This window comes from Muntiacus reevesi, chromosome 14, assembly GCF_963930625.1.
Source record: "Muntiacus reevesi chromosome 14, mMunRee1.1, whole genome shotgun sequence".
Classification (NCBI taxonomy): domain Eukaryota; kingdom Metazoa; phylum Chordata; class Mammalia; order Artiodactyla; family Cervidae; genus Muntiacus; species Muntiacus reevesi.
Window position 1 is genome coordinate 14,802,329 of NC_089262.1, and position 24,303 is coordinate 14,826,631.

Sequence of the window (24,303 nt, forward strand, 5' to 3'; positions counted from 1 at the left end):
ATCTCCTGCATTGACAGTTGGATTCTTTACCACTGAGCCACCTGGGAAGCCCAATAATACCATAGCAATGCTTATTCGTATTTTTGTGTTTATTAATGAGTTATAGTCATTAAATGCTACAGTCTGAATTTGAATGCTGGTTCCGCTGGTTCAAGTTAAATTCTTCGTGCTTCGGTTTCCTCAGTGGTAAAGCAAGGATAACAACATTAGTGGCTGGAAGAATTAAATGGATTGACACCTATGAATGTAAAAATCTACTACAGTGAAAGCTGAATGCCTCAGTGAAGAGCCTGTGTTTCCATGCTCACTCTATAAAAAGGCAATTGCCGTCATTGCTCCAAAGCTGGTCGTGAACGCCGTGCACTTTGGGACTCGAGGTACTTGCAGCTCTCAAACACCAGGCGGGGCCGTGGGCTGGTTTCCTCACACTGGATTCTGAATTTCATAAGATTAAATCGCCTCGTCATTTTAACGGCTTTTCCGAAATAGAAAGTATATTCTATTTTGGAGCACATAAAATTTTTTTTTCTAGTCAGAAGAGTTCCACATAACTCACCGAAAAAATACATTTCCTTGCCCACTTTAATAATCGGGAACAGCTGCAGTGCCTACTGCTATAAAACATTGAGAGAAACTCCCTTCATTGCTTTAAGACATAGCCTAGCAATTCAAGGTTTCAAAAGGCGTAAGTACAGCACAGCAGAGACATGGTGACAGAGGTTCGTCTAGTCAAAGCTGGTTTCTCCAGCAGTCATGTATGGATCTGAGAGCTGGACCATAAAGAAGGCTGAGCACTGAGGAAATGAGGCTTTCAACTGTGGTGCTGGAGAAAACTCTCGAGAGTCCCCTGGACAGCAAGAAGATCAAACCCATCAATCCTAAAGGAAAGCAACCCTGAACATTCATTGGAAGGACTGATGCTGAAGGTGAAGGTCCGATCCCTTGGCCACCTGATGCAAAGAGCCGACTCGCTGGAAAAGACCCTGACTCTGGGGAAGACTGAGGGCAAAAGCAGAAGGGGGTGACAGAGGATGAGATGGTTGGATAGCATCATCCACTCTATGGACGAGTCTGAACAAACTCCGGGTGATAGTGAAAACCAGGGAAGCCTGCATGCTGCAGTCCATGGGGTCACAAAGAATCAGACACGACTCAGTGATTGAACAACAACAACAAAGGTTGTAATACCTAGTATCCTGTCCCCCACCAAAAAAAAAAAGAGTATAAAAGAACACTAAAAGTGACCCAGTGGCCTCAGATACATTCTGCTGGTACATATGGAGCATCAGTGTTACTATTGGAAAGTCATTTTTACAACACAGGAAGAAGTGATGGAGACAGTAAGGTGTGGTCAGGTCAGAAGACCCCAAGTCCTCATCCTGGACCTACCTTCCCTGGTTCACGGCTTAACCCCTCCAGGTCCCAGATTCTGATCAGTAATAACAACACACCCTCTGTTATTCCACCCAATTACCATGTGAAAGTGTTACATAAATCACAGGTGCGTATTATTGTTTTCATTCATGAAAATAAAACTACAACGGTGTTTCAGCACATGGTCCTGAAAAGCTGGATGTAGATCAAGTAACCTCAAATGCACCAGGGAAACTGGTTCAGGTCACTGCCATCTCTCCCCTACAGGGAAAGTACTTGTCAAGAAGTGGGGACCACTAGCCAGATTTACTCTCCACCCACCATTCTCCAGGGGGCTTCCCTGGTAGCTCAGCTGGTAAAAGAATCCGCCACCAATGCAGGAGGCCCCAGTTCGATTCCTGGGAAGAGCCCCCGGAGGAGGGCACAGCAACCCACTCCAGAACCCTTGGCTGGAGAACCCCCATGGACCGAGGAGCCTGGCGGGCTACAGCGCATGGGGTCGCAAAAAGTCAGACACAACTGAGCGCCTAGGCACAGCACACCTTGCTCCTCATTCCTTCTCTCTCAGTCATCTCAGCTTAAACCACGGTCAAGACTCACTTCTCCAAATCTCTTTCTGGAGTGCAGCTCTGGTTTTAAGTTGCGGATCCATGTACTCAAGAGTCTGCTGGGCATCTCTACTTGGCTGCCCTCAACTTGGCCTCCCCCAAACACCTGCTTCTCCACTCACTGCCACATCTTCCCAAATGGCACCACGGTCTACCCAAATGGACAAATCAAAAATCCAGGAGCCGTCCTAGAGCAATACAGCCTGCTGTCCCCAAACCCAGTCAAACACCAAGATTCTACCTCTTTGTAAATATCATACTCCAGCTCCCCAAGGACTTGTTTGGAACCCCAACATTTCCCATCTGGTTTGCTAGTCACCTCTCCTCCTAGACCAGATACACCTGCTGGACTCACCCATCACCCACGGTCCATAAGCGTTCCCAGAGCTCACCTTTGACGCTGTCCCCTGCCAGGCTTCACGAATGAATTCAAGGTCACTCACTCACACAATGCCCTTCCTCACCTGCTCCTGACCACCTCGCCAGTCGGCTGCACAAACCCTTCACTGCAGGTTCTTGCCTGTCCTGCAGGTGGGCAAACCACGCTATTCCAAGTCTCTGTTGATCTTCTGCCAGGAAAGAGCTGTCCTCCTTCTTGGCTGAATTCCCCTAGGAATGTTTCAAAACTCGGCCCTAGTGCCCCAGTTGGGATCCTTTCCTGACCCCCTCACCCCTTCTTGTGATGCTCATTCTTTCTGTTCCCAGCACTTTTATCCCAGTCACTGTCGCCCCAAGCCGCTGTCAAAGGTATGACGTGTCTGTCTTCATCAACAAGCGAGGAGGTCCTGGAGGGGCGCTGTCTTTTGTTTATTCAATATTTCAAGAAACAGTTACCATCATGAAGAGGAATTTTGCATCCTTGGAGTCGCAAACACAGCCTGGCACATAGGCAGGGCTGAGTCAGTGTAGACACATTGGAGGCACCTGGATTCACTACCAATGCACCAACAAGTCCTCCCTTTAACTGAGTTCTCAGACTCCACACCCACCTTCTTCCCTAACAAAATCTGCCATCTTCATCCGATTAAACAATTCAAACTGTTAAGCATTCAATTTCGTTGAAAACTGGATCATAACCAGTAACTCCAGATATATTACTAAAGTCAAGCTCTTACATTTAGAAGTGACATTTCCACTTAATTTGAGTGTGTTTCTGACTCATATTCCTCCCTTGTTGAAAGGAATCTGACCCAAAAGAGTCCGGAAAGGGGGAAAAAATGAACAAAAACAAAGTTTCTAATTGCCACCACCATGTGCCGATGCAGAAATGGCAACTCAAGAGCATAAATGTTTGGTCAAGTTTAAAAATACAAAGAGTCAGACAGATGGTTACAATCATCTTCTGGCAACACCAGTCTTGATTTCATGTGAAAGGAAAAAAAAAAAAAAAAACCCTGACAAACCACACTGTATTCAGCTGTTCCTGGTATGAGACAAATGCCAAGCCTGCTGGCCATCCAGTCTTCAGGCCATCCCTGAGAGGCGCGCTGTTACTTGACACTGGCTTTGAAAAGGGATGGGAAATAACCCCCAAAAGTCTCCTCTGGGAAGACTGAATGAATCCAGGAAATGAATCGCAGGCTGAGATCCGCACGCCCGCAACACTGAACGCTGCAGCTTGGCTGGCCTGATCTGAACACTGCGGGCCGCCCAGGTGAACTCACTTCTAATTCACATGGCTTCAACAGGCAGCTGCCTGCCAGCACCTCTTATGGGTTTGGAAGTTAATTCGGGAACAACAAACTCATTTACACATTCGGTCTGCACGGCCACCTTACCAGAGGAGGGTTTTATTTTTGAAACACCTAAAAATACACGAGCTGTGAAGCATCTTCTGTGCTTTCACAACCGTTTATCTTTAGACACAGCTCCACGTCTTAAAACGGACTCATCTGACTCTCAGCTCTGTCCTGTTTGCTCGGCAAGACCAACAAACGAACCCACGAGGTGGGTGGAACAGAGCGGGGCTTCCTCTGGAGCCATCCTCAAGCCCATAATTGCAGCCGACCCCTGATGTGGTTGCCAGCCCGCTCCTTAGACAGGAGGCTCCCACAGGCAGCTGACCCAGAGCACGACAAACCCCGTGACGGAGACAACGTGTTTCTCTTCTGTGGGGCAGAAAACAAAACTGCCACACCACAGAGCTGGCTGGGCCATCCCTTCACTCTGGACAGAGAGCTGACGGTTAATGCAAACAGAGACCTCATCTGTCTTGGTCCAGGGGGTGCTTAGACGCTGGGTACAGAATGTGAAATGATCCAGGCTCCAGAGAATACGATGTAATAAGCATCCAAAGCCCAGCTCGTCTCTCCCACTCTCCTCTCCTGAAGGAGCTGTCAGAATAGTTCTTGGGGACATCAGGGCATCATTACAGCTAGCCCTGCCTCCCTTACCCACTCCCCCATGGGTATCACATGTAATTTTCTCTTGCTCACTCCCAGCTTTGTTGCAGATGTTTAGTCGCTCAATCGTGTCCAACTCTGTGACCCCATGGATTGCAGCACAACAGGCTTCCCTATCTGTCACTATCTCCTGGGGTTTTCTCAAAATCATGTCCATTGAATCGGTGATGCCATCCATCCTCTGTCGTCCCCTTCTCCTCCCTGCCTTCAATCTTTCCCAGCATCAGGGTCTTTTCCAGTTAAGTCAGTTCTTCATATCAGGTTGTGGTCCACAACCCTCATTTCTACCCACTTTGAGCTACTGCAACACTCTCCCACCCAACCTACCCTCTGCAGACTGTATCACATCACTTCCCTATCAACCCTTCTAAACTTTTTTCAAGGAAACTGCCTCTTCAAATGGATAAGGCAATGGCAACCCACTCCAATACTCTTGCCTGGAAAATCCCATGGACGGAGAAGCCTGGTAGGCTGCAGTTCATGGGGTCGCTACGAGTCGGACACAACTGAGCAACTTCACTTTTCACTTTCACGCATTGGAGAAGGAAATGGCAACCCACTCCAGTGTTCTTGCCTGGAGAATCCCAGGGACACGGGAGCCTGGTTAGGGTCGCATGGAGTTGGACACGACTGAAGCGACTTAGCAGCAGCAGCCTCTTCAAAAGCCTTTAGCAAGGACCATACAGTCTCTTCATCACCAAACCCAAACACTGCTGCGTAGCTTTAAGTAAGGCAGGGTATCTCAGCACGACTGACATCTTAGGCCAGATAACTCTTTGTAGGGGGGCTGTTCTCTACACCTGGGGATATTTACTAGATCCCTGGCCTCTACCAACTATTAACAGATACCAGCAGCATCCTCTGCCCTCGCTTTGGCAACTGTAAATGCCTCCAGGTATTGCCAAAAGTCCCCTAAGACCCCTGCACCTGGTCCAGAACCACTGCTTTTAAAGGTGTGCTGACCCCAGCCTACGCATCCCACTAACTACTGGATGTTCCCCAAACATCAGATTCCATAAACAAAGGAACCTTCTCTCAGTTTAGCAAAGCCATCACACCAAAAACACTCTCATCTCTCCACCTTCAAAAAAGGCATCTCTAGCCTTTTCTTCTAATCAGCTCTCAGCCCTCCTTTGTAGTATCATCACTGCCGCCCCTTCTCCAAGGAAGCCAGCTCTCCTTCTCATCCACCCATTTGTTCCCTCCCCCCACCTCTTATCGCTCTGTACAACACACGCCCCTCCGCTCCGAGTCTTTAGGGACTTACAAGTGTGGGGCCTTGTCCGCATCAGGCCTCATCGGTGGTGGGAAGAGACACTTCTTCCCAGGGTGGGACTCAGGGGACCCACTCCAAAGTACCAGGAAACCCAGAGACAAGAGGTTGGGGTGAAAGTCTGGGGCAGGGTCACAGATCGGGAGCTGCCGTGATAAGCAGAATTCTCATTTGGGAAGTCGCCAGAGGACGGGAAAGCTGATAAAGTGGAGCATTAGGTAAGAGAGCCTGAAGTTCTAGGAAGGGATCCTGTATTGGGCAGGAGGCAGGGGTTCGGGCCAGGCAACTGTGGGAAGAACAGAGCTGCTCTAAACCAGGTTATTATTACTGCTGTTTTTGTTTACTTGCTAAATTGCGTCTGACTCCTCTGTCCCTGGGATTCTCCAGACAAGATACTATAGCGGGTTGCCATTTCCTTCTCCAGGGGACCGTCCCCACCCAGGGATCAAACCCGCATCTCCTGCAACAGCAGGCAGATTCTTTACAGACTCCTCTGTCCCTGGGATTCTTCAGCCAAGATACGAGAGTGAGTTGCCATTTCCTTCTCCAGGGGACCGTCCCCACCCAGGGATCAAACCCGCATCTCCTGCAACAGCAGGCAGATTCTTTACCACTGAGCCACCTGGAAAGTCCTCTAACCTGGGAGTCAGAGCCAAACCGGACCAGTGGCGAGGCTGGAGTCACACAGACCTACAGCCTCCGAGGTCTCCACAGTCTCTGTGGCCGGAAGAAGCAGCACCAAGTTCCACGTGGGAACTTTGCAAATAACGACCCATGTTACAAGATGAGTAAGACGAGGAGAGAGGTACCGATACAAAGGTTAGCAAGGTTCTTAAAGCTTTCACTGGCCATTTTATTGTGAAATAGCCCCATCGGGTATGAGGGTTATGACATGTGACCTTTTATTTGTTGAGGCTAAAAATCATTTTTTTAATATTGATAAGTAAAAGTGAAAAATCAACAGAAATTTGGCAAAAAGATGAATATAAAAATTGTAAAATCAAGTCTAGATCTTCACGGAACAGTCTTAAAGGGTTAGAAAACCATTCATGTTAGTGTATGCTAAGTCGCTTCAGCCGTTTGTCTGACTCTTTGTGATCCTATGGACCATAGCCAGCCAGACTCCTCTGTCCGAGGGATTCTCCAGGCAAAGTTACTGGAGTGGGTTGCCATGCCCTCCTCCGGGGATTTTCCCAACCCAGGGATCAAACCCGTGTCTCTTACGTCTCCTGCAATGGCAGGCTACCTGTGATGAAAACCACACAAACGCCTGAAAGCTTAGAATGTTCAGATCCCTGAAGAAAGAATGATACTATCAGATGACACCTGACCTTTAAAATTTTTTAAACTGACACAGAAAACTTAAATGGTTCATATAGAGCCCAAAGGGAGGTGAGTAGAGAAAAGTGGACTCAACTTTGATTTGTCTACTGAGTGCTCTACGCCTTCATAGCTCTCTACCCACGTCTGAATTGTTATTTAATCACTAAGTCATGTCCAACTCTTTTGTGACCTCATGGACTGTCAAGGACCCCAAGGACCCCAAACTTGCCAGGCTTCTCTGTCCATAGGATTCCCCAGGTAAGAATACTGGAGTGAGTTGCCATTTCCTTCTCCAGGGGATCTTCACAATCCAGTGGGATCAAACCCATGTCTCTTGCCTCTCCTGAATTGGCAGAAGGAATTCTTTATCACTAAGCCACCTGGATAGCCCACCCACATCTGAATGAAGGATGCTAAAAGCTAGAAGAAATATTTTATTGCAGTCTTATAATGTTCTCAGTCAATAAGAGTAGCCCTCAAGGAGAAGAGAAGTTAATGATCCCTCTTAGCACAAACAACAGACCCCTCTACCTGGAGATGGGTCTGCTTACCAGCAACCTGTGTTGCCCAAAACACAAAGCCAACAAATGATGCAAGATCCAGAGTGGTGGGGGAGCCACACACAGGCTCCTTCTCAGTGACAGGGCTCCAAGGAGGGCACCTATGGCGGGCAGAGTAATGCACCTCTCCCTGCCCCACCAAGGAGCAGCAGTGTTAATCGCTCAGTCGTGTCTGACTCTTCTCGACCCCACGGACTGTAGCCCACCAGGATCCTCTGTCCATGGGATTTTCCAGGCAAGAAGACTGGAATGGGTTGCCATTTCCTCCTCCAGGGGATCTTCCCAACCCAGGGATCAAACCCACATCTCTCACATCTCCTGCACTGGCAGGCAGGTTCTTTACCACTCACGCCACCTGGGAAGCCCTTGGGAAGATGCCCTGGAGAAGGAAAAGGCTACCCACTCCAGTATTCTGGCCTGGAGAATTCCATGGACTGTATAGTCCCTGGGGTCGCAAAGAGTCAGACAGGACTGAGCCCCACCAAGATGTTCACCCAATTCCCAGGACCTGTGACTTAAGTGATGTTGCACATAAGACACTTAAGATATGATTAAGGTTGTAAGCTCTGAGACTGGGAATTAACCCAGGTAAGCCTTATCTAACTGCATGAATTTTAAAACTTGAGAACCTCTCTTGGCTCTGGTCAGAGATCAGATGAAAGGAGGAAGAGATCTGAAGCATGAGAAGGACGAGGTCCAGGGTTGCTGTCTTTGAACGTGAAGGAAGGAGGCCTCTACCAGCCGGCAATCAGCAGTCAGCCAGCAAGAAAATGAGGACTTTGGTCCTACAACCACAAGGAACTGAACTGTGCCAACACTGGGAAAGAGCAAGAAACAGATTCTTCCCTAGAGGCTCCAGAAAGAAGCCTAGCATGCCCACACCTGGATTTTTGTCTGGTAAGACCCCTTCAGACTAACCTACAAAACTGCAAAAAAATTCATAGCTATGGTAATTTGTTATGCCAGCAAAAGAAAACTAATACAGCACCTCTGTTATAAGTCAAGCCATTTTTCCCCCTTTTAAAATATGGACAAGCATCACTCAGGGCTGGGATAAAGGTGGAAAGCTGTGCTTTTCTAACAGGTGGTGGTTTTGTCTCCTTGGAGCAGTATCTGACAGGTACCAGCATCCACTGAAAACAGCTTCAGTAATGAACATCAAGATGACTGCTTTATATATAACAATACAACTATCTAGGTTCTAAAAGGAAGGCATATAGGGTATAATTAACTGACCTGAGCTGTAAATTGGATGTACAAAAATCCTGTGTTTTTCTCTCAAAGGGGAGAGAAAAGATCTTCATTCCAGGGGAAAAAAAAAAAAATCAAGATCCTATTCATATGGTTTATTGGGCTATTTAGCTCTCAGGTTCACATCACCATCATGGTGGAGGGGAGCTTTAAAAGGCTCTCTCCTTTAACCTTCTTCAGTAGTTGTCCCCCTAACTGACTTTTTCTTGACTGTTAAATGTATAACAAAAACTTACATCTAAAGACAGAAGGATATGAATTCTGAAATATTCATTTATAAGAGATAGGTGCCAATAAAGAAATTTTAAACCCAGCTTCACTTTCATCACCAACTATGTCACTTCTAACATAAATGGCATCTCTTTTACAAACATATGGCACAAATGCCAGGTGCCCGACACTGTCCTTGGCTCAAGAGAGACCAAGTCAGTCCTTGACGAACTGAGCAAGGAAACGGCTGTGTAAACAAAGTCACGCAGTCGTGTCAAAGTCTTAACGCTGAAAGCACAGCCAAGGCCCATGCTTCCCGGACACCTGTGCAGGTGGGAAGGAAGCTGCTTTGAGATGGGAACAAGAGAAAGCCCACGTTTGTTCAACAAGCACATGCACAAATTAGGATACCCAGCCACTTTTACAGAAACATGTAGGAACATTACCTTTTCTGAAGAACATATGGAAAATGCTGTCTCTAAGGGCTGAGTGTAAGCAAGGCTAGTCCGAGGGCTAGAAGGTGACTCAATTTCTCTATACAAGGCTGTCTGAAGACATTTGCCAAGCACTAGGTCAATCTGGCAAAAATGCCACTTTCCCATTATTATTAAAAGAAGGCAAAGAAACACCTTCTTTTCTTGAAGCTGAGAAAATTTTACATTAAGCCCACAAATAACTAATTCTTCCCTATTTCCCAATTCTCCTCTCCTGGTCTAAGGTTGGATAAACTAGAGCAACCACAATACTGAGAGGATCTTGAGTTTCAGTTAGCACCTGCTAGCTATTGGAAAGTGAAAGTCGGTCAGTCATGTCCAACTCTGTGACCCCATGGACTATACAGTCTAGAATTCTCCAGGCCGGAATACTGGAGTAGGTAGCCTTTCCCTTCTCTCGAGGATCTTCCCAACCCAAGGATCGAACCCAGGTCTTCTGCATTGTGGGTAGATTCTTTACCAGCTGAACCACATGGGAAGCCCAAGAATACTGGATTGGGTAGCCTATCCCTTCTCCAGCAGATCTTCTGGACCTAGGAATCAAACCGGGGTCTCCTGCATTGCAGGTGGATTTTTTTTACCAACTGAGTCATCAGGGAAGCCTAGCTATTGGAAAGGCCGATATTATTATTCATCATAATCACAGGCATACCACCAAAACTGGGCGTTAACTCCTAAAGAACAAAAACTACTGAAAGATGAAGGGTTTTTACAATATTAAAATTTGGGTTTTTAAAAAAACTGCATGAATTTGAACCTGACAAGAAAAATAAACACCTATCAGCAGTTGCCCAGTAAAGACCTGCTAACAAAGGCAGGTGGAAAGGAGAAAGTCTGCAAATCATTCTGGAGAGATGACGTAATTTATACTTTAATGTCAGAAAGGGATGACTACAGAAGTGATTTTCGGGTATTACTTTTACAATACAGGCACAGAGTTCATAAAAGTTGAGGAGAAATGTGCATGACTGTTTTTTATACAAGGACGTGTCTCCAATCAAAAGAGCAATCCCACAAATGAGACGGGTTCCCTTGAACCCAAATGTCCCCTAGATGGAACTTTCCTACATGCTGGTGGGAATGTACATCGGTGCAGCCACTATGGAAAACAGTATGGAGGTTCCTCAGAAAACTAAAAACAGAGCTACCACATGACCCAGCAATTCCACTCCTGGGTATATCTCTGGGAAAAAAAATGAAAACACTAATTCGAAAAGATGCATGCACCCCAAAGTTCACAGCAGCATTACTTAAGATTGTTAAGATATGGAAGGAACCTATGTCCACCAAGAGATGAATGGACAAAGAGGATATGATATTTACACACATACATATACACATATACAAAATGGAATATCACTCAGCCATAAAAAGAATGAAAATTTGCCATCTGCAGAACATGAAAGGACTTGGAGAGCATTATGCTAAGTGAAGTAAGGCAGACAAATGTATGATATCACTTATATGTGGAATCTAAAAAATACAATGAACTCGTGCATGTAACCTAAAAGCAGCAGACTCACAGATAGAAGAAACAAATGGTTACCAGGGACAAGGGGAGCGGGGCAACCTAGGGGTGGAGGAGAGGGAAGTACAAGACAGATGCAAGGATGTACTGCATAACGTGGAGAATATTGCTAATATTTTGCGATAATTGTAAATGGAATGTAACCTTTAAAAATTATATATATAAAAAGAAACATCTCCATAGATAGGCCTCAGAGCCAGAAGAAAAAAAAAAAGTGAAAATCCATAAAAGGGGGAAAAAAAACAAGAAAATGAGAAGAAAAAAAAGCTTGAGCTCAGATCTGCTTGTTTGCAAAGTCACATTTCTTCCCAGCCTTAACTGAGGAAGTCAAACCACTCTGCATGACTTCTTTAAGGAACAGAACACTTAGGAACAGAATGCATTCAGGAAAAGAAAGAGGTCAAATTACCCTTCGCTACAAAGCCATGCCTGCTAATAAAGTCCAGGCAATCAACACGAGAGCATGATTTATGGACCCACATCTCTAATTTGGCGCAAAAAACCACAAAAAAAACACCAAAACTAGAAATATAGCTTTTACTTAGATGAACGGGAGGTTCTCAAAAAGGAAATACTCTCTGAAAACAAAAATAAACAGACCCAAACTGGAGGGAGTTTGGAAACTTCCCTGGTGGTTCAGTGGTTAAGACGCCACGCTTTCACCGCAGGGGGCATGGATTTGATCCCTAGCCCGGAGACTCAGATCCTGTATGCCGTGTGACACAGCAAGAGGAAGGAAAAGAGTGGAAGGATCTTGAAGGGCCGAGAGCGGAACTTACATAGATTTGGTCTCTCTTGTAGCGCTGGTACAAGTTGTGCATGATGGCACCGCCGTGGAGCTCGGTCAGGGTGGCCATGTCATCCACGCCCTCCTCATCCATGGGGTGCATGGGCATCACCTTCTGGTGTGTAATTGTGCTCTGCTTGTACGTGAATACCTGATGGGGGGAATGAATTCACAGCTTAATTATGGGCAACGAACAGTTTCCACAGACCTTTTCCCAACTCACAATACAATCTCAGTACGATACCAGCGAAAGGATCCTGAATCCACCACCAAAACTCAGACTGCAGAGGACACTTTAATTTCCTTCATGCCACCTACCTATTTTTGTGCTAGGGCGCTTCAGTCATGACAGACTCTTGGACCCTAAGGACTGTAGCCCACCAGGCTCCTCTGTCAGTGGGATTCTCCAGGCAAGAATACTAGAGTGGGTTGCCATTTCCTCCTCCAGGGAATCTTCCCAACCCAGGGATCGAACCCATGTCTCTTGTCTCCTGCACTAGCAGGAGGGATCTTGGCCACTAGTGCCACTTGGGAAATCTCACCTATTTTTAACACAGGCAAATTGTTTTGACAATTGACATTCGATGTTCCTAAAAGACATTCGTTCAAGTACTAACTCTCCTATGGGAATCATAGAAATGATAACATTTTCAGTTCACTTTCCTCCCACTGATACCAAAGCAGTAACAGTTAAGAAGCTGGCTGACCAACCTTTCAGAAAGTAATTTGATTTCACTGTGTAATATATTCAAGGGACCATGGGATATAGTTCAAAGCTTCCTAATAAAGCTCTTCAATTTAAGTGTTGTCACAAAAGTCACCATACAGCCTGTTCATTTGTTCAGAGACTGACACACGACTTCTCAGGATAGTCTGAAAAATATTCTTAGGCACGATCCCTTCTCAACTGAAATATATAAATAGCATTCCTCAGATCTTTAGGAAAACAAACCCTCTCAGATTTAAAATACAACTGGTTTGGGACTTCCTTGGCTGTTCAGTGGTTAAGACACCACACTTCCACTGCAGGGGACACAGGTTCAATCCCTGGTTGGATAACTAAGATCTTTCACGCAGCAGGGAGCAGGCAAAAGGAAAAAAGTTAAATAAATATATTATAATTGGTTTGCCTGTTTGACAGCCTGAAAGTCACTCAGTCATGTCCAACTCTGCGACCCCATGGACTATACAGTCCATGGAATTCTCCAGGCCAGAATACTGGACTGGGTAGCCTTTCCCTTCTCTGGGGGATCTTCCCAACCCAGGGATTGAACTGGGGTCTCTTGCATTGCAGGCAGATTCTTTACCAACTGAGCTATCAGTGAAGCCCTATCTTGCTCTAAACTCCAAAACCAGTGGTGGGTGCTGCTTATGTGTTGTACTGTTTCATTGCTGTTGTCTAATGACTATAGCCCACCAGGCTCCTCTGTCCATGGGATTTTCTGGGCAAGAATACTGAATGGGTTGCCATGTCCTTCTCCAGGGGGTTTTCCCAACCCAGGGATCAAACTCACATCTCCTGCGTTGGCAGGTAGGTTCTTTACCACTGAGCCACCAGGGAAGCCCATTGTATTGTGTACTGGAGACAACTCGGACACTGCAAGACTGATTATAGAACACGCATGGACTTCTAAAATCTACACTGAATTCTTTCATCACCATTGATTGGGTAGAGTATTAACTGCACCCATTCAGCTTCATATGCTGACCAGTTTGACCATATTTACAAACTCCGGTACATAAAACAATCATTCAAAGATGGAGTCTACCCCCTATTTATTTGCTGTATACTTTTATATACAGTGAATAATCACAGAAAAGTAATCAAACTGATCACATGGACCACAACCATGTCTAACTTACTAAAACTATGTATGAGCCATGCCATGTAGGGCCAACACAAGACAGATGGGTCATGGTGGAGAGTTCTGACAAAACATGGTCCACTGGAGAAGGGAATGGCAAACCACTTCAGTAGTCTTGCCTTGAGAACCCCATGAACAGTATGAAAAGGCAAAATGATAGAATAGTGAAAGAGGAACTCCCCCGGTGGGTAGGTGCCCAATATGCTACTGGAGATCAGTGGAGAAATAACTCCAGCAAGAATGAAGAGACGGAGCCAAAGCAAACACACCACCCAGTTGTGGATGTGACTGGTGATAGAAGCAAGGTCCAATGCTATAAGGAGCAATATTGCATAGGAACCTGGAATGATAGGTCCATGAATCAAGGCAAATTAGAAGTGGTCAAACAGGAGATGGCAGGAGTGAACATCAACATTTTAGATATCAGAGAACTAAAATGGACTGGAGGGGGGAATTTAACTCATATGACCATTATATCTACTACTGTGGGCAAGAATCCCTTAGAAGAAATGGAGTAGCCCTCATAGTCAACAAGAGAGTCTGAAATGCAGTACTTGGATGCAAACTCAAAAATGACAGAATGATCTCTGTTTGTTTCCAAGGCAAACCATTCAACATGACAGTAATCCAAGTCTATGTCCTGACCAGAAATGCTGAAGAAGCTGAAGTTGAATGGTTCTATGAAGACCTACAAGACCTTTTAGAATTAACATCAAAAAAAGATGTCCTTTCCATTATAGGGGACTGGAATGCAAAAGTAGGAAGTCAAGAGATACCTGGAGTAACAGGCAAATTTGGCCTTGAGGACAGAATGAAGCAGGTCAAAGGCTAACAGTTTTGCCAAGAGAATGCACTGGTCATAGCAAACACCCTCTTCCAACAACAAAAGAGAAGACTCTGCACATGGACATCATCAGATGGTCAATACCGAAATCAGATTGATTATACTCTTTGTAGCTGAAGATGGAGAAGCTGTATACAGTCAGCATAAACAAGACTGGGAGCTGACTGTGGCTCAGACCATGAACTCCTTATTGCCAAATTCAGACTGAAAGTAGCGAAAACCACTAGACCATTCAGGTATGACCTAAATCAAATCCCTTACGATTATACACTGGAAGTGACAAATAGATTCAAGGGATTAGATCTGATAGACAGAGTGCCTGATGAACTATGGACAGAGGTTCGTGACATTGTAAAGGAGGCAGGGATCAAGACCATCTCCAAGAAAAGAAATGCAAAAAGGCAAAATGGCTGTCTGAGGAAGCCTTACAAATAGCTGTGAAAAGATGAGGAGCAAAAAGCAAGGAGAAAAAGAAAGATATATCCATTTGAATGTAGAGTTCCAAAGAATAGCGAGGAGAGATGAGAAAGCTTTACTCAGTGATAAATGCAAAGAAACAGAGGAAAACAATAGAATGGGAAAGTCTAGAGATCTCTTTAAGAAAATTAGAGATACCAAAGGAAAATTTCATGCAAAGATGGGCACAATAAAGACAGAAATGGTATTGACCTAACAGAAGCAGAAGATATTAAGAAGAGGTGGCAAGAATACACAGAAGAACTATACAAAAAAGATCTTCATGACTCAGATAACAACAAGGGTGTGATCACTCACCTAGAACCAGACATCCTGGAATGCCAAGTCAAGTGGGCCTTAGAAAGCACCACTATGAATAAAGCTGGTGGAATTCTAGCTGAGATATTTCAAGTCCTAAAAGATGATGCTGTGAAAGTGCCGCACTTAATATACCAGCAAATTTGGAAATCTCAGCAGTGGCCACGAGACTGGAAAAGCTCAGTTTTCATTCCAATCCCAAAGAAAGGCAAAGCCAAAGAATGTTCAAACTACTGCACAATTGCACTCATCTTACATGCTAGCAAAGTAATGCTCAAAATTCTCCAAGTCAGGCTTCAGCAATACATGAACCGTGAACTTCCACATGTTCATGCTGGATTTAGAAAAGGTAGAGGATCCAGAGATCAAATTGCCAACATCCGCTGGAACATAGAAAAAGCAAGAGAGTTCCAGAAAAACATCTACTTATGCTTTATTGACTACGCCAAAGCCTTTGACTGTTTGGATCACAACAAACTGTTGAAAATTCTTCAAGAGATGGGAATACCAGACCACCTTACCTGCCTCCTGAGAAATCTGTATGCAGGTCAAGAAACAATAGTTAGAAATGGACATGGAAAAACAGACTGGTTCCCAATAGGAAAAGGAGTACACCAAGACTGTATATTCTCATCCTGCTTATTTAACTTACATGCAGAGTATATCATGCGAAATGCCAGGCTGGATGAATCACAAGCTGGAATCAAGATTGCTGGGAGAAATATCAATAACCTCAGATAACACAAATGACACCACCCTTAAGGCAGAAAGTGAAAAGGAACTAAAGACCCTCTTGATGAAAGTGAAAGAGGAGAATGAAAAAAGCTAACTTAAAACTCAACATTCAGAAAACTAAGATCATGGCATCTGGTCCCATCACTTCATGGCAAATAGATGGGGAAACAACGAAAATAGTGAGAGATTTTATTTTTTTGAACTCCAAAATCACTGCAGATGGGGACTGCAGTCATGAAATTAAAAGATGCTTACTCCTTGAAAGAAAAGTTATGACCAACCTAGACAGCATATTAAAAAGCAGAGACATTACTCTGTCAACAAAGGTCCATCTAGTCAAAGCTATGGTTTTTCCAGTAGTCATGTATGGATGTGAGAGATGGACTATAAAGAAAGCTGAGCACTGAAGAATTGATGCTTTTGAACTGTGGTGTTGGAAAACACTCTTAAGAGCCCCTTGGACTCAAGAAGGTCAAAGCAGTCAACCGTAAAGGAAATCAGTCCTGAATATTCATTGGAAGGACTGATGTTGAAGCTGAAACTCCAATACTTTGGCCACCTGATGTGAAGAACTGACTCACTGGAAAAGACCCTGATGCTGGGAAAGATTGAGGGCAGGAGAAGAAGAGGACGACAGAGGATGAGATGGTTGGATGGCATCACTGACTTGATGGCCATGAGCTTGAGTAAGCTCTGGGAGTTCGTGATGGACAGGGAAGCCTGGCGTGCTGCTGCCCATGGGGTCACAAAGAGTCAGACACACTGAGTGACTCAACTGATTCTTTTCACTGATACTTTTATGTTTGTCCTTCAAATAAAAACACCATGATGCAAAAGCAAAATGTAAACAACACAAAAAATGTGATCTACACAAGCTCACGTGTGCACGTACACACAAAGTAACGTTCTTGAACAGTACCCACAGATTGGGGAATTCTAATTTTCAATGTCAACCAGTTGTCTGAATAGTCATTGGAAGGATTAATGCTGAAGCTTCAATAGTTTGGCTACTGATGCAAAGAACTGACTCACTGGAAAAGACCCTGATGCTGAGAAAGACTGAAGGAGGAGGAGAAGACGGCAGCAGAGGAGGAGATGGTTGGATGGCATCACTGACTCAATAGACATGAATTCAAGCAAACTCCGGGAGATAGTGAAGGACGGGGAAGGCTGCCGAGTTTGGAGCTCACGGGGTCACAGAGTTGGACAGTACTTAACAACTTAACAACAATGAGTTGCCTGTATGGAAACAAATAGCATGTTGTTGCAAAAGGGATTGACACAGCAAGAAAAGCAGAAGTACCAACCCAATGGTTTCCATAAACCATGGAAGAAAGTGGCATGTTTTGTTCTATTTTCCAGAGAAAAATGAAAACTTCAGTGGTGGCACTTCTGCCACATAAACCACAAGGGTCAGTCAGACACAGTCCTGAGACACTGCTCGAGGCCACGGCAGACCCCAGCCATCTCATCTGAGGTCCAGCCACTTTCCCAGCTGTTTCCCGAGCCCAGATATCTGCCAGTAGAAGTGTCAGCCCCAGCGGCCCCACCTCACAGGGAGGTGGCCACCCTACCACATAAGTGCCCCCGAAAGAGCAGGACAGGTCTGGGGCCACTGAGGGCATGCAAGGGGGCTAGGCCACAGCCAAGATGACCAGGTATTACAGAAAAACACCAAGAAATTCAACAGTGCAGAAACACAGGGTATCAGACCCTCATTTTAATTCATTAACATCAAACAAGAAAGTCAAATACATTTAGGCTGACAGTGGCGGCCATCGTGGGCTTCACAGGTAGCTCAGCGGTAAAGAATCCATCTCCCAATGCGGGAGACACAGGTTCAATCCCTCGGTCAGGAAGATCCCCTGGTGGAGGAAATGGCAACCCACTCCAGTATTCTTGCCTAGAAAATTCCATGGACGGAGGAGGCTGGCGGTCTATGGTCCATGGGGTCACTAAGAATCAGACACAACTGAGTACATAATGACTAAGTATTTATGTCACATGTAACATTCTGTTGCTTTTTTAACACCCTGGGAACAGTAAGACAACCTATAGTCCAAGTAAGCATCTCAGAGCTGGGCACATGGTCTCTGAAAGAATGGCAATCACTATAAATTGAGTCCCCACCTTAGTACATGACTTTCTCAAAGGTTTTCAGATACACGCTGTGTCAGATGTAGGCATGTGGCCATTCCAGGAGTGGGGCAGTCAAGAGAATCTGTGCTATTCCTTCTCCTGACCTCAGAGAGAAAGAATCAGGATAGACTGTAACAGTTACATAAATAAGAGGTTATGTACAGAAAAGAAATATCATGACAAAATAGAGGGCTGCAGCTGTTCAAAACAGTGATTATTTCAAAGAACAGTGGGTAAAGCAGAGAAAATGTATGTGTGAAGGAAAGGCAGCGAGAACCATTCATTCTCTCTATGTTAACCCATAGAGATGGGTTAACATTTGCAGATTTTACAGTGATGCCTGGTACATAGATAAGTGCCTGATAAATTAACAAAGAAAATCCATACATTCAAACAAATATTTACTGATGTGTTCTAGGCATTGGGAATACGATGGATGTTCTAATAAGGGAAAGGAAAAAGCAGAAATGGACAAGTAAATATAACACTGTGCAGATGGTGATGAATATCTATGAAGACATAAATGAGGGCAAAGGGATTAAGCACCCAGAGGGGTTACTTTATGTTGTGTTTAAAGACAACCCTCACTGATCAGGTAACATCAAAGTAGAAACCCTAAGGAAGTAAGGAATGGAAGCAGGCTCCTGCATTCATTTTGTTAAAGTACATTGGTTGAATAAATAGCTAATTTGGAAATATTTCAAAGGATTAGTAAGACTCACCATCTTGTTCAAGAATTTTTAAGGAGAGCCCTTTGAACTACCAGAAGTCATTCCTATGGAACAACAGACAGGGTACAAGTTGCACAACTTTATCCCCAAACAGCAAAAAAGAAAATTCTAGGGCTAAGGAATGGAATTCTTTTTACAGGAATTTTTTGGGAACAAACAACAGCCAAAACGCAATAGCAAAGTGAATTCCTCTAAACCCAACTAAAAACAAACTGAGTGACTTCAATGGGGCATATATTAGAAGAAAGGTGGTAAAGGTTAAGAAACGGGGCAAAGTATAGAAGATTAATAGACAGGAAATCAATTTAGAGAAAACGGGGCCTTAGAACAAACAGCTCCTGTTACAGAAATAAAAGCTCACTGGTCACAAGATGGACTGGATTAAGCATGGGAACAAAACTAAGGCCACCCATCAACCCTACTGGGGCCTCAGAGAAGGTTTGCCCAACAGTGGGTCCACCTCTGTAAGAAAAAATGAAAATCAAGAAGTTAAGTAATTAGTTTAAAAAACAGCTGAGCCATTTTCAATCCCCTTTTATTTTAATTCTAGCAAAGTACACATACGGCAGGAAACCCCCATCAGGCTTATTGCAAGGTTTTATAGTCTATAGTGACATACGATATGGGTTTCCCTGATAGTTCAGCTGGTAAAGAATCTGCCTGCAATGCAGGAGACCTGAGTTCAATCCCTGGGTCTGGAAGACCCCATGGAGAAGGGAAAGGCTACCCACTCCAGTATTCTGGCCTAGAGAATTCCATGGACTGTACAGTCCACGGGGTTGCAAAGAGTCAGACACGGCTGAGCGACCTTCACTTCACTTCATAGTGACATACACAGATTTCTCTTATTACAATTCGTTAGCAACCCCCAGTCACAAAAATCTAACTTTTCTAATCAGAGAGGAAAAAACAGAAAAAAAAATCTTATCATGTCCTCTCCTGATGGACAGATAGGATAGACAGTGCTCTCAGTCTGGGTAACTTCATCTCCCGTGATCTTGGCATTTCTTCTAGAGAAGGTCTCAGTTTGGCTCTCCAGGGTACAGTGGGCAAGGTCTGTAAACATTTTCGGTTGTCACAACTGTGAGGGGTGGGGGGAAGGGCGCTAATGGCATCCAGTCGGTAAGGTCAGGAATGCTGCTATAGACATCTGAGAATTATCCAGCCCAAAAGTCACGAGGACCAGGGGGAAATATCATGGTCTAGGAATGCCCTGATGTGCCTTCCAACCAGATGCTTAGGTAGATACCAGGAAAAAATGACGAGTCAGCCAATGCCTATAAGCAAAACCTTTCGTAAAACACAGACAAATCTTTTGGAAACAATTTTAAAGATAAAAACATTTAACAGAGGTAAATCAAAGGTCAGCAGGGCAATGCTATATAATTTGGTTTTTGATTCTTATTTGACCCAAGTTAAGAAGGGTGATGGTGATGATTTACAATGATGGTGGTCACTAAGCAATGGGATTTGCTTCTATTTGTTATCGTGTTCTTTTTTCAGGAAAATTTTTTACTGGAGTATAGTTGATTTACAACGTTATGCTAGTTTCAGGAGTACAGCAGAGTGAACCAGTTATACATATCCAACTATCTACTCTTTTTTAGATTATTTTCCCAAAGAGGCCATGCCAGAATACTGAATAGAATTCCCTGTGCTATACAGCCAGTCCTTATTACTTACCTATAATGGCAACCCCGCTGTAGTATTCTTACCTAGGAAATTCCAAGGACAGAGGAGCCTACAGTCCATGAGGTTGCAAAAAAGTTGGATGTGATTTTCCAACTAAACAACAAGTGTATATATATGAATCCCAATCTTCCTATTTATCCCTCCCTTACTTCCTGGTGACCATGAGCTTATTTCGTACATCTGTAACTATTTCTGTTTTATAGTTACAGATAGTATTATTTTCTAATTGTACTGTATTGCCGTCTCGGACAACATATTCCACGCTATTTCCACCCTGTCTCCCTGACCCAGGGCTCTCGGACCTGCCGTTTCTGTGTCTGGGCCACTAACATCCCACTAATCTCCCTAACGTCTCCATCCAAATGTCACCTTCTCAGAAGACACCAGTGGTTTTGTGTGAAGGACACCCTGCCACCTTCCTCCTGATTCTATCACATCTGCTGTTTTTTTAGCTCCTGTGACAGTTTGCAATCACTTTATAATCTATTATCTCCCTTGTTTCAAAACCATCTCACTCCCAACTCACAAGCCTCTCGTCAATATATTTCAACTCCTTGGACCACAACCTACAGGGAAAAAATGTGCTTTACACTGAGAACTATTATACACACAGTTTCACAAGGGTTTCGTAAAACACCATGAAGTTTGGTGCATCCCAGTATCTTCTCTTTGCAATGTCAGTTGTGACCCTCTAAACTGGCATGGGTAGCCTTTCCCTTCTCCATGGGATCCTCCCAACCCAGGGATCAAACCGAGGTCTCCTGCATTATGGGCAGATTCCTTACCAGCTGAGTCACCAGGAAAGCCCAAGAAGACTGGAGTGGGTAGCCTATCCCTTCTCCAGCGGATCTTCCCGACCCAGGAATCGAACCAGGGTCTCCCGCATTGCAGGCAGATTCTTTGCCAACTGAGCTATCAACGAAGCCTATAATGCAAGGAACAATGTAGAATATTCTCTAAGGAAAGAATCAAGACTCAGAGATGGGGGACTCCTCCTCCTCAGACAAGGGCCTGAACACCAGCTGAGGGAGGTTGGGCAAAGTCAAAAGGAGGTGGGGATTTATTCAGATCTACCTTTTTTACGATGATCTTGCCCAGCACTGCATCTGATGAAAGACAACACAACACACTTTCTTCTTCTATTTTAATCCTTTTGCACAAATCTGGCTGGCTTTGTTTAGATTTTCCCTGAAATGCAACTTCATTTGTGTGGGCGGATGGGGTTTCTTAATTTACTTTCCATCTTTCTTACATTTATTGGTCCATGAGTTAAAGCATGATCGACGGGAAAGGTTAAGACTTTTGCCTCCAGACATGTGCCTAACTTGATCATGTAAACCAAAGATAAGCTTCCTCATGTCAAGCTTCATGGACTCTTAAGTCTCTGTGGCTATGATCTTACGACAGGCTGTAGAAGGAAGCCACCTACTTAACTGAAACTCTGCCCTGACCTGTTCAATGGCTGCCCCAAGGAGACTGGAGAAAGTATTTGGGACACAAAAATGTAAAGTCCGTTAGAAAGTTCCACTGGAATCTTACTAAAGGCAAAATGATACATGCCTACTCTCCAAGTGAGCAGGGGAAAAAAAATGGCATCAGCACTTTGCTTTCAGCTCAAATTTGTCAGAGTAAATACATCTTAATTACACGGCCCAGGGTGGGTAAAATGATCTTTACATAAATAAAGATTCTGTTACTTTAACCTCCCCCTTGCGTTTGTGAGATGACTGGCTTCTAATTATAGATAAAACAAGATTATTTTCTTTTTTTGGAGACTCAAGCTAGTTGTGAGATTAAGTCATTTAAACCATCAGTGGGTTTGCAATGTCCAGTAGGGCAAGATGCATGGCATGTGGGTGATAAACCAAAATAGCAGAGAGAAGTGGGCAGAGGGCACTGGTATTTATTGAGCACTGGCTGCATGAGTCAGGCACATTTGATCCTCAGGGGCGAAGGAAACACCATTGCTCACTTCTTAAAGAAACCGTTCAAGAAGATTCAGAGAAGTTGGGAAATCTACCCATAGCGCACAGCACAATGAGCAGTCAATTCCTTGAGATCATGGCAAAGGCGATTCCCACCCTAGAGAGACACGAGGTCAGAGACGATCCCGCCGCTGCCACTAACCGGCTGGGACTCCCTGGCACGCTCAGTGGAGTCAATGGTTATGACCCTTAGCCATTTGGGGGAGTTCAGTTCAGTCGCTCAGTCATGTCCGACTCTGCAATCCCATGGACTACAGCATGCCAGGCCTCCCTGTCCATCAGCAACTCCCGGAGTCCAGCCAAACCCAAGTCCATTGAGTCGGTGATGCCATCCAACCATCTCATCCTCTGTCTTCCCCTTCTCCTCCTGCCCTCAATTTTTCCCAGCATCAGGGTCTTTTCAAATGAGTCAGTTCTTCGCATCAGGTGGCCAAAGTATTAGAGCTTCAGCTTCAACATCAGTCCTTTCAATGAACACCCAGGACTGATCTCCTTTAGGACAGACTGGTTGGATCTCCTTGCAGTCCAAGGGACTCTCAAGAGTCTTCTCCAACACCCCAATTCAAAAGCATCAATTCTTTGGCATTCAGCTTCCTTTATTGTCCAACTCTCACATCCATACATGACCACTGGAAAAACCATAGCTTTGACTAGACGGACCTTTGTTGACAAAGTAGTGTCTCTGCTTTTTAATCTGCTGTCTAGGTTGGTCATAACTTTCCTTCCAAGGAGTAAGCGTCTTTTAATTTCATGGCTGCAGTCACCATTTGGAAGAGAGGGGAGCAGAAAGTACAGCACGCACTGCCCTCCCAGCATGCCAGGTTTAATTCTCTCACTTACCCCATGGTTTTTCATTTATTTACTCTCTCCAGTTCCCTCAGTCATTCGTACCAGGCTGTGAGCTGGACTCCAGGAGTACAAAGATGAATTAAATGGTCTCTTTTCAAAGGGCTTATCGACCACCAAGGGATCAGAAAAATAAACAGACAATCCTCACCACGTGGTGGGGGCTGTCGCAGAGTCAGATGGGAACCGGCCACGTGGGATGGTCCGGGGCCAGGCAAGAGCACACAGCCCAGGGCACCCGAATAGCAGAGTATGGCTGGGAGGGGGGTGGGAGGCTCTCGGTCCAGAGTGGCCCTTGCCCTCTGACCCAAGGAACGGAGAGTTACATACGTAGCTAAGGAAGGGGGGGCAGCACTTGTTATCTATTCATTATCATGAACAAGTCAGTATCAAACGTGACACTAAGATTGTTTTTCGAGAAACAAGATAAAAGGAGAAATCTCACTACAAAATGCAATTCAAGATCAGCTTTCAAGAAACTCCATAGGAAAGCAATGTCTGAATCAATGCTAGGAGTGATCAGTACATACACTGTTGTCCCCCAAATGGACACTGTGTCTTTCTGCTTTTATTTGCACAAATATCACTACCAAATGCATCAGTGATGACAGGCACTACACCCAGAGTCAGGAAGCTCCGGCTACCAGTCACTGACAGTCACTCTTAACCACTGAGCCCAAATCTTTCTGATGACACTGCAGACTGTGCAGGCAGTTGAAGAGGATTAAGAGTCCAAGAAGCCAAAGAGAGCCCGGAAGCTAATCTGTGGATAGCACGTCTGCTCAGGCACCCAGGGAGACTTGCCACACAAAACGAAAAAAATGAAGTCGCTCAGTCGTATCCGACTCTTTGCGACCCCATGCATTGACGCCCATGGAATTT

General features: G+C 44.8%; 1 protein-coding gene across 1 annotated transcript in view; it reads right to left on the bottom strand.

The window, feature by feature from the left end:
* The window catches only part of MYO10 (myosin X), a 258,106-nt gene that overhangs the window by 135,441 nt on the left and 98,362 nt on the right, over positions 1–24,303 (bottom strand). The window contains exon 3 of the mRNA XM_065905787.1: positions 11,803–11,961. Within this exon, the coding sequence (XP_065761859.1) occupies positions 11,803–11,961 (159 nt within the window). The remainder of the gene's footprint in view (positions 1–11,802; positions 11,962–24,303) is intronic.